Source organism: Cryptomeria japonica, chromosome 3 (assembly GCF_030272615.1).
Source record: "Cryptomeria japonica chromosome 3, Sugi_1.0, whole genome shotgun sequence".
NCBI classification, from domain to species: Eukaryota; Viridiplantae; Streptophyta; class Pinopsida; order Cupressales; family Cupressaceae; genus Cryptomeria; species Cryptomeria japonica.
Window position 1 is genome coordinate 628,149,598 of NC_081407.1, and position 12,347 is coordinate 628,161,944.

Genomic DNA, 12,347 nt, shown 5'->3' on the forward strand with positions numbered 1-12,347 from the left:
AGTGGGTAATTTAGGAACAATCAAATCATATCCAAACTTAATAGAGAAGTCCCCATCTTGAGAGTCCATCCACATAAAGTTATCCATACAATGTAGCTTGTAGAACCTATGATTGGAGACAAGTCTGAGAAGTTCGCCAGGAGTGAGGTTAAGAGGAGGTTTGTACCAGTCGGGATCAATCCTCCAAGGAGGGCTGTAAGCAGGTTTTAGAATAGTTACCCATACATTTCCTTTGCCATCATTTTGGGACTCCAAAACCAACCCAAACTTCTTGGTTGAATTGGTATAACTGAACTTAGCCACATCCATTTAAATCATTCACACCAATATTCAACCTCAATGATGTATATTCACTGTATGTTCAAAGGTGTGTAAAAGGCAAAAACTGATGGCAAATACAGATCTAATTTTTTTAAATCATCTCATTAAGTGCTGCAAAATGATTTTATCCTCTATTTAGCATCCACCTAGACACTTTCAATCACACAAATTGTGTAAATATCTAGAGACTGCAGTAATGTTTTCAGAATTCTCTCTACTTAAGAATTTTATATTTTTAACTGTATAAAGTTCATTTAATAAGTTAATCCAAGGTTTACCCATGGTGCAACCATGATTACAGCATACAAGGAAAACTCCAGACCAAATTAACATCCAAAAGCACATATAATCAAGAATTGCATCAGAAGATTATTCAGGATAGGCTGCATTAAGAATCAATGCAATGTTTAAAGTTCAACGGTCCCTTTTGGTGAAATTAATCACACCAAGGGCATCGCCCAACGCAAGCATTTAGACATAGTAGATGCCAAAAGAACTCTACATTTAATACCATAAGTGCGATAGACCTATTTTGCAATAATTAGGGAGGGCAATGTCTCTTGACCATAACAATATAAATAATGCAAATATGTAGGCTCTTCCAAGTGATCCATGAAATCTAGCAAGCCTGATTGATATACTTTCCTACAAGTTAAAATACATATTATAATTCATTTCAATTAACTTTAAAATTACTTTGTGAGAAGGCTAAGACAGAACATAGCACCCAAACTCCAAAATTGGCCTTTGCAGACATTTTATTTGCAATATATAATTTTACAGCAACAAAACAGATAAAGATTGCATGGAAGATATGGAAATCAAAATTGTTACTGCACTAATGTCCACAAATGAAAAAATGGATCATTGGAACCAAAGAACATGAGACAGAAAACAGGCTACAACAAAGCAGCCACTTAGACATACATGAAGCTAACTTTTCTGCTAGGGGCAAACAATCCATATAGAATTAGAAGCTGAGTTCCACTGACATCAGTGATATGAAAATTAAAAAGGAAAGATCAATTTCAAGGACATCTTGAAAGTTTGGGACAGTGTCATGTTTAAAGAAAGAAATCCACTATCTATATAGGCTGATACGTCCGACATAGAAAGAATTTCACTATCTAGATTCTAAACATGACAGGTCAGTAAATTTATTGCATGCAAAGTGCATTGCATCAAAACAAACAAATGATATCTCACACAGACAAATGTAGAGAATTCTAAAGAGAACCACTAAAAACTAGAAGTCTTGAGAAAGCTAAAGAAACTAGACAGTCCACTGTAATGATCAGGAAGTAGCTGTCTTTTCATTAAGTTAAGCCAATAACTAATGCACAATATAGGCATGATAAAATTGATTAAAGAGCAAACACAACATATTCAGTACTCTTTAATCTATGCTATCAGTACTTTTTAATAAAAACACATGGATTGTGTGAACAAGATACACTTCTTCTAACAGATCTTGCAGTAGAATGAGACACAGAAAAGAACTTCACTCCCCTTGTTCTAATATCCTCATCACTTTTCTCAAACTATAATCTTAATGGATATTCATATGCTCACTGTGGAGGTGGTTGTCTTTGTTGTCCATAGTTAGGGTTTTGGGTAGAATTAGGTGCAATGCCATAATTTGGCTGACCATGTAATGTGTTCTGAGTCAAGTTACCGAGAGGTATGTTGGTAATACTGGGATTTTGCTGTGCAAGTTGTGGGTTGGAAAAGGCATTATAACTTGCTTGCCTGACATGTTGTTGGGATGCGCCAAGATTTGATGAAATTTGAGATCCACCAGATGCTCCCACATTATACCCTGCAATAATGTTCATGTTACTACTTCACATCTACATAAAACCATCTACAACCCTCAAAATTAAATATGATTTGCACTTTACTGAGCAACCTAGTCACCCAAACTGTTAAAAATAAATAAAAAACATAAATCCGAATATGTAAGCACCTTGTAATAAGTGGAATGAACAGACAAAAGATTTGTATATTATCAGAGCACAAATTTAGCTTTGGAAAATTGAAATGCATAAACAAGAGGGGAAATAATAAGAAAATGCAGGGATCATATGTAACATTATTTTCAGCCATTTTATATGGAGCACTTATTCACTAGCTTTTAAAAATCCAAAAATCAATGTTCATCTTATGATTGCTGGCAACAACCAAACAGTTAGGGCACAACAATTCAACAAGATCAGAAATCATTACCAGCTGACATTTGAAGTATTAAAGCACATGTAAAGGTGTATCTGTATGCCAATATTTGCACCTTTATGCTATATACCTATAGAAGGAAAAGTTCACAATACACAAAAACTAGATATAGATTTGATAGTGTGGGGTAAATTCTCATTGATTACCCATGTTATATGATGCATTAGATAAATTTGTGCTATTACTTTACAAGGTACATTACAAGAAATTTCTAACATTACGTAACATGTCAATGTGAATTCTTGGGCTCCAATGGGCCATTCTGTGATATCAGGATGTAAACTTAAATCATTCATGAAAAGGTAAAGAAAGTCATAACGGCTTTGAAGGCAGAATAAACATGACATGAGGATTGTACCATTACTTACATTCTTTAAGAGATTTTTAGCAATATACAGTATGCCTATAAATGGTTAAAGGTTAAACCATAAGAATAGGGCACTCCTCTAAAATTCTAAATAATATCTTGATTCATCTAAGTCGCAGTTTTGGGCAGAATTCTGAAGACTTCTGAAAAATCTTTTTCACATTTTCATATTTTGAATTTTCAGGGTCCTTTGAGGTTGAACTTTGAGATGTGTACCTTAAAGTTTGTTTATGCTACACTCCAAAGTCCAAAGCAACTTAACTACTTCACACCCAAGATTTCCAATGCATATCTGAACTTCGAGTTTCAAGAAACAAGCTAAGATTTGGACACCAACAAGTGGGTGTAAAATATGAATTCCATCAAATATGTATGTACATGTATATGTATATGTATATGTGTATGTGTATGTGTATCTGTATCTGTATATGTACACACACACACATACACTAAGTCACAATGTTCGAATTCGAATTTGAATTCGATAACCATAAAATTTGAATGAAGTTCGGCAAGGTAAAATTTATTAAAAAAAAAATCGGATTAACTTAGACATAATTTTATTTATTTTTAGATATATGTAATATTTCCAATAAATTATCAAAATAGATTAACATTGCTAAATAGATTTGAAATCATTATAAAAAGATGACATAATTATTAAATATAGACCATAAGAAATATGTGAAATCACGATTGTGAAGATGTTTGTTTTTCAAAAGGTACAATCAAAAGTCAAGACTTTAGAACTTCAAAAGAGCTCTAAGTCATCAAGAGAACTTGGCTTAGATGGTGTAGTATCATCATCAGTATCAGTACCCAATTCCTCATCAAAAAAGTTGGGCTCATTAGCAACTGGCATTGATATGCCTTCTAGAGTTCGTTGTTTTGAAGATGTGGAGTCATTTGTTGATTTATTCATGAACAATTATAAATTGCTGTGAATGTAGACAAGATCTCCCAACTTTCTAAACAACAACTTGTTCCTCTTTTTGGAATGGATGTGGTCAAAGCAACTCTAGTTGCTCTCACAAGCTGATGAACTTTCTCTCTGTCTCAAAATTTGAATGGCAAAGCACTAAAGTTTGGATTTTGTGCTCCATAGCTCATCCACCATCTATAGGTTGGTACCTCATCTTGTACCATATCATATTTGGCTGCTACTATTTCAAACATCGCTTCTGCTCTCTTGTATTTCCAACCTTGGTCTCTGATTAGAGCTGTAATATTTTGATCTTGTTCAAATTTGCTAATGGCTTCATGAAACCTTAACATAATTTCAAAATCACCTTATATGGAATAGTTTAGGCTCCAAATAGCAAGCTTCTGCATGTAATGGTGTGTGCATCATCTTCCATCTGGAATCAATCGTCTCCCATATCTCCATGTACTCTGCTTCCACATTATTTAGTGCTCTCTGAATAACTTCCTTACAACAGTCCATGCTTTCATAAAGCATGCCAAGGCAATGAGTGTTGCCATCAACCATACGAAGTACATCAACAATTGGCACACATATACTCAAAACCTATGTTCCACTTTCCCAAAAGTTGTTATTTAAAACAATTTTATCTATGTTCTTCCCTTTAGCACTTTTAAAAAGCACTAAAATTTCCCACTCATTGGAACAAATAATAGATCTCAATGCTGCTTTCTCTTCAACCACTCTTTTCAAAGATATAAAATTAAGTGAACCTTGTGTCACAAGGCCTCAACAACTCTCACTGCATGCGGCCTGTAAAGACTCAATGTGAGATGACGATTTTTTATGAAATTTGCAATTGCTCTCCCTCTATGAACTGCTTCATGTATCCATGGGAATTTAGCCAAGTCATGAAGCAACAAATCCAAACAATGGGCAGCACATGGACTCCAATATATTTGTGGGTACTATTCTACAATCAGTTTCCCAACTCCCACACAATTTGATGCATTATGAGTTACCACTTGGACCACATTTTTCACAATTTTTCACCCCTACTTCAAGAATGACTTCCTCTAATATTTGAAATATATATTCAGAATTTTTCTTTTGGTTCATGGTGTTAATCACCTTCAAGAACACAACACCTTCAAGGCAAGCCACCAAAACATTGATCAATGGCCTTTGACATATTATCTAACCATCCATCACTCAATATAGTGCAACCTGTTGCCTTCTAAGAGGTTTTGATCTCAACTGATTTCTCAATCACTCTATCTTTTGACCTCTACAAAAGAGTTGTCTTGAAAGTCTTAGAAAAGGGAGGTGTGTACCCTTTGCCAAACTATACAATTCACAAAATTGCATTACAAAAATGTGGATTTCTAGTTACATTGAATAGAATAGCACTTGTGTAAAACAAATCAGCTCGTGCATCACCCCCCTGTTGTTTCTCTGCTAGTTTCTAAAAGCTGCTCAATGTACCACTCTTTGTTGGTGCCCCTATGGCCTTGCGTAGATTGGAAGAGAAGACATAATAGATGTAAATCTAGACACATCCTCTTCAATTCTCTGTTTCTTTTGTGCCACCTACATCTTTCTTGCAATCAAAGAGGAATGCTCTTTCTCTAAAATAGCTATGATGTTTAGGGTCACCCAGACATGCAGTAACACCTCTACCTTTACCCCCTGTAATACCAAACAGGTGGTCCATTACCCTTGTTAAACTTCTAATAAAAACTTTCGAACACTTGTTACAACGGAGTTCACCCCATTTCAGGTCACATATTTCCATGCCTCTGAAGTTGATTTGTTGGGAGCCATTACAATCTATAAAATTATAAAAAATTATTATTTTTAATATTTAAAGCGTTAACTAAATTTTATTTTAAATTACATTAAACAAAAACTATATAATATTTTTTATTTTTAACTCCAAAGAAAAAATAACTTTTCTACAATCAGTTTCCCATATCCCACACAATATTAAATAATTAAATATTATATTTGTTAAATTTAAATTAAGTATGTTAAAGATTAGCATATTTGTTAAATTTAATTTAATTTTTTTTACATTTGTTGAGTTTTAGCTTAAAATCTAAATTGATTATTCTAATATGATATTTAGTTTATTAAATGATAATAAATTATAAAAAATAAATAAAATAATATTAAATTTAATTATAATTATATTTTATTTTTAACAACTAAATAAAATAAAAATTACAATTTGGAAATAGAAATTTTAAATCTTATATTGAATACTAAAAATGCATCATACAACACATTTATAATTATATTATTTAACATATATGTTTAATTTCTATTAAATACTAAAAATGTATCATACAACACATTTATAATTATATTATTTAACATATATGTTTATAGAATTTAGTTTAATAGAATATAATATAATTTAATTTATTATAGATGTTTGTCTAGATAATAATATTAATATATACCTAATTAACAATAACATTTTAAAATTCATATAATTATATTATTAAATATTTAATATATCAATTTATAGTTCATAAATTTTATTAAAAATATATTGATAAATATAAAATATAAGCTATATGTTAGTCTTAAAAAATAAACCTAAAAGCTAAAACAACTAAATAAATAAGTGCTTGATTTATAGTTTATAAATTTTATATTTATAGTTTATAAATTTTATAAAAATATATTAATAAATATAAATTATAAACTAGGGGAGAGGAGTCGGTACATGCTCACCCTAACTTCACGCTTCTCAAAATCATGTGGACATTTCAAAAAAATTCAATTTTACATAGCAGCTTACTTGTAAAATCCCCTACTTAAAAACAAAATTCAAGTCCACATGGCCAAATATGATGCCACATCAGCATGCATTTTTGTGAAGGTGTCCGAAATGGTCCCAAATTGTCATAAGACCCATAGATGTGCACTAAGTCATGTTTACTTGTGTGCTGATGTGGCATCACATCATTGGTTTTTTTTTTTAATTTTAGAGGTACTTTTTTGGGGATAAGCATTGACATGACATTTTTAGGGCACTGCTATTGGTCTAAAAGTGTCCATGTACTATGACATGTATTGGTACCCCTATCACTTATTGGTCCCTCTCCCCTATATGGAACTCTTAAAAAAAAAAACCTAAAAGTCTCAACAAGTAAATAAATAAGCAGTGATGGCCTACCTCAACATGTGCAACAACAATAGTGGTAGACGTAGAGATTCACACGACAAAATGCAGCCACGGGTTTGAAATTCACCACTCTATAGGGATTCACTTTGCTTGGACCTAGTCTCTTTCACTCCACCACTCAACAGTCAAACTCATGGAACGAACACACAAATATTGCAAGGAAATGGTTGAATGAATGATATTGCCAACTAATTTGTGCATTTAAGGGGACAAGAATAGCAATTTATAAAATAAATTAATGGAAAACCCTAATAACTATCACAAAACTATTGCAAAACTCTCAAAATACCAGTTTCTAAATGTTCAGTTAAGTGAAAACAAACTATTGGTTTTTTCATATGAATAAATAGGTAAATTTTGTCGAATTTTTTAGAAATTTGAAATTCGGCAAAATTTGAATTTCATGGTTGATATTCGCTGAATTTTGTGACTTAGTATATTTGTATATGTATACATACATATGTATCTATGTATATATACATATGTATATGTGTGTGTGTGTGTGTGAATTAAAATCCACCATTGGCACAACAAGATTGTATTTTGTTAATATATTTTGGATTTCTTTTTTTAACCACATTCCAACCATCACACTCAGTATTTACCAAAGCATTCCTTTCCCATTTTCTAAACTTAGCTCCTTCCCAAACCCTTATAGGTGGCTCTTGTATATCTTTATATACTTCTAGCTTCATCACATTAGTGTCTTCCACCGTTATTACCTTCTAAGAAATTTTATGCACGTTGTTAATATTTCATTTCAAAGCCTACAATAGCTGCAAGGTTGTCATGTTTTATTCTTTTGTTTTTTATGTTTTGTTAGTCATATAGAATGGCTGGTAGTTCTAGTTCAGTTACAATAGTGACAGAGGGAGCACTAAAAATTGATAGGTCACCTCTTTTTGGTAACATATATGCATAAATGAGCAACTTCCTAGAGGCAGGGGTGTTGATTGGAATTGTAGACAATATGAGGATGACTATAAGACTTGGTACAATCAAGTGAAAACTCATCTTTGTGCTATGCCCAACTTAGCAATAAGAGTTTGTCCATGACCAAATAAGCAAAAGTTACCAAAGGAACAATTAATAGCATATATCAAAGAACATAAGGATGTTGACATTGTAAGCAATTGAGCAAAAGAAAAATCCCATCCTCTATCCAAGAAAAGATGAAGCAAACCTTCTCGTGACTTAACAATACCAACTAGCCACATCCTTTCATTCCACCCCTATCTTCTCACAAAGACTATACCCCCTTTCTTTCTTGTAAAAGAGGCCCATTAGATAAGGCCTTCGAGAATGAGTTGAGGGTGTTGCATATTAGAGCATTGCTCATTGCATTTATGGCAATGGGCTCCCTTTCAACATTTTTAAATGCCCATATTGGTAGGAAATGGTGATGGCAATTGCTAATGCACTTGCTGATTACACTAGTGCTAAGTATGAAAAGGTGTGCACCAACTTAGTACCCAAAGAAAATCTTCCATAAGGGCATCATTGAGGGCAATCAAGGATACATGATTTAAAATGAGAGTGTCCACCATTTATGATGGATGGAAGGATTGCAAAAATAGATGGCTGATTATTGACATAGTCGGCCTAACTATTTACTTATTAGGCCCTAAGGGCCATCCATCCATAAGTAATTATTTAGGTAGGGAGTTCGCCTACAATTCTATGGGGGTAGGACTTGACTGCAATTCATTAATGACGCCCCCCCTTCTACTCAAATAGTTCTAGAATTGAGGGTATCTCGAATTGACAACTGCAACAGCCTCGACAACAACATTTCAATAGGTCTCAAAAAACTCAACTGGTTCAACAACTAGCTAAGTTGTTGGATATGTAACTGGCTGTATAACCTACAGGTATGCTGCTTATGGATAACCTATTAGCGAAGAACTATGCTACTACCAAAGCTTCTCCTGTAGCTGGTAGATATGCTGCTACTTATTGTTGAAGATGGTACTAGCTCTGCTGCTGGGTAAACTGATGGTGGGACAACGTACAACTATTGTGCAAATGTTGTGTGGCCCTAGCGACCATGAAGACACTGATTACTCGAAAAGGGTATTAATATGTTGGACGTAGAAAAACAAGACAAGGTAGTTTTGGCAATCACGAGAGCACAAACAAAGAAGGTGATGTACTTAGACCCTCATCCAAAGAAGGAATGACTACAAGAAGAAAGTAGAACTAGTGATGGCGAAGGAACAAAGAACCTCCAATGAAACTGCAAATACGTCATTGCGATCGAAGTCAGAGAAGAACATAGTACGACAATGCTACATACAACCGTACCCATTAGGGTGAAAAACCTTCAAACCATGACACAATTGAGAGTAATAATTACCAACATGGTCAATGATGACCAAAGTCGGTGACAAGAAGACCCAAGTAAAGATATGATAATAGAGTCGCCACCCAAGGATGAACAAGTAATTGACCCAATGCTGCTAACGGTGAACATTGTGAAGCAACTGATTGTCATTCAAAAGGAAATCATGGGGAAGAACCTCACAAACACCATCATCGATGGAGATTCAAGAGTAAACGTACTACCAAAAGATACCTAGAAGTGCCTTGAGAAACCAACCCTATGGCCACCAACTTCACTTGGTAGGTGTTGACCGACATGGAATCAAGCCATTGGGGACACTAATGGCAAAGAAAGTAACAATTAGGACCCAACAATACCTCTTGAATTTTATGATCGTCCCATAGCATAAGAAAGCCTACGATGCATTACTCAAGAGAGGATGGCTGGTAGTGGCCAAAAGGATTACAATTGGAAAAATAAAACAATCTCCAATGAGAACAAGGGTCAGAAGTACGTAATTGATTTAAAAAATCAAGCCGTTAGTGAGTGTTGATGTATGTTTTATCATTCACCAAACATTAGAATAAAATATCCAAGGACACTCTATCCTCTCCTAAACAAAATCACTACTTGTGCCAAGATTGCGAGAAAGACCACAAGGCGACTCCAAGGTCTATATGTGCGAACGGGCGACTTTATGTTGGATAGGTATGTTAGCGGTGTAAATCATGCAATGGCTAGCGGTAGTTAATTCAAGTTTCTTGCAGTCTTCTTTGTCATTCATGGGCATCGATAATGATTGCATGATGTTAGCGTAAGGCTAACAAAGGGAACAACACTAGTTATTTTTCATGCTCCACCTCTTTCACCGTCAACTAGTTTAGTTCAATATGGTTGTTCTTCATTTCTCTTCACCTTAACTTCAGCTCTTGCGGTGGTAATAATTTGTATAAATCAGACAGTCTTTGCATAATATGAATAACAAGAATTTTATTTTATGCAGATCTCTCGCTGCTCTGTTTTTGTTCTGATTATTTATGTTTTCGCAAGTTTTGTTTTTGTTTTGCTTCCTAGCTAGATCTATATTCTGCTATGCAAAAAATATAACATGGTATCAAAGCCTGAGAGCTAGGAGGAAGGACAAATTATTTGTAGGCAGATTTCTGAAGAATGGAAGCTGACATAAACCTTTGTTTCTACAGCATGCTCCTTTCTTCATTTGTTCATGCTCTTTTTGTACGGGCCTTGCCTTCATCATCTCCTTTGTGATACATCATTTCAGTGGACCTGTCATGCCTCTCCTTTGTCATATTATGAGGGATTTTTTCTACTGTTAGTGCTAATGCTTCTTGATTTTGTTTCCGAGTTTGATCAATTCACTATTGGCACTTGTATTTTCGACTAGCAGCTTCTTCTTGCATGGTTGAGTAGTGTCGTTGGGGTTACTCGTGCAGATTCATGTGCCACCCGCATCTTTGAATGTCAGATGTTTTGCCTTTGTTTGCCATCTAATTATTTTTTCAGTAGTGTCATTGAGGGCACTCATGCAGATTTTTGATCTTGATCATCATCTTGGCCTTTGAGGAGGTTCTTCATTCAGCACTATGGCAATTATCATTCGACAGTTGTCCACACTTTTCTTCTATCTCAAAGGATGTTCTTTTGCACTTTGAATATAATTGCATCTCTTGTAATTTTGAGGGGGGGTTTTGTTTCAACTGGGTTTTCCCTCTTTCCTCTTCTTTGTAATTGGGTTCCTGATCAGGCTTTGTTGCCAGGACCCATATCTCTCCTTAGTTATCCTTAAGGGGGGGTGTTAGCGATGTAAATCATGCAATGGCTAGCGGTAGTTAATTCAAGTTTCTTGCAGTCTTCTATGTGATTCACAAGCATCAGTAATGATTACATAATGTTAGCGTAAGGCTAACAAAGGGAACAACACTAGTTATTTTTCATGCTCCACCTCTTTCACCATCAACCAGTTTAGTTCAATATTGTTGTTCTTCATTTATCTTCACCGTAATTTCAGCTCTTGCGGTGGTAATACTTTGTATAAATCAGACAATCTTTGCATAATATGAATAGCAAGAATTTTATTTAATGCAGATCTCTCTCTGCTCTGTTTTTGTTCTAATTATTTTTGTTTCCGCACATTTTGTTTTTATTTTAATTCCTAGCTAGATTTATAGTCTGCTATGCAGAAAATATAACAAGCTACCTTGGTTATGTATGCTGAAATACAAGGGGGACTTACGCTTGACAAATATCATTCACAAGTTGGGACTTAGATGAATACAACAATGAATACTCTCTTTTCTTTTTTTGGATTTTCAGATTTAACTTCCTAAAAAAAAAGGATAAAAAGATAAGGGTTCAGAAGTTCTATGCTAGTTCTAAGCTATTCCTATGAACTCAAGAAACGGTAAAGAGTGGGTGAAACCAATAACGACACTTTGTTTCGCCACACTAGGACAACTACGCAAAGCGGGTGCAATCTTCTAAGGTTGTGCTTAAGATTTTTATACTTGTGAATAATACCATCAATCGAACAATATTTACTCCAAGCAAAAGTTTAAAGCGTCCACATCATAAGCTCTGGCTAACTTTACACATTGAACGAAAATCATACATCCAAAGAAAGTATGAGCAAGAGTTTCACCAATCTAAACTATCAAATCCTTCATTCATCTAACATTTGAAAGCAAATCTATTCTATTGTTAAAGAAAGATACGCAACTATGCAACCACTTAATAACAATAAGATTTCAAGGCAAACACTTGCAAATGAACTTTTATTATTCAAGTAGCTCTAAGCAACAATTTCATAAATCTCTCCACAACAATGAAAATGAGAGAATGAGAGTTTATATATAGTTCTGAAAAATGAATGAAAGGTCGAGATCAATATAAGGTCAACGGTCAAAATTAAGACAACACAACCCTAATTAGGGTTTCCCAAAATAAAATCAGAGACAAATGCAAGCTA

At 34.1% G+C, this 12,347-nt stretch overlaps 1 protein-coding gene across 3 annotated transcripts in view; it reads right to left on the reverse strand.

Annotated features, from left to right (window-relative positions):
• Positions 1 to 1,581: 1,581 nt before the first annotated feature.
• Positions 1,582 to 12,347, reverse strand: part of LOC131033030 (mediator of RNA polymerase II transcription subunit 8) — a 186,641-nt gene continuing 175,875 nt past the window's right edge. For all 3 annotated transcript variants that reach the window (XM_057964146.2, XM_057964147.2, XM_057964145.2), the window contains one exon: positions 1,582 to 2,140. In XM_057964146.2, coding sequence (XP_057820129.2) covers positions 1,890 to 2,140 — 251 coding nt within the window. In that variant the 3' untranslated portion in view covers positions 1,582 to 1,889. The remainder of the gene's footprint in view (positions 2,141 to 12,347) is intronic.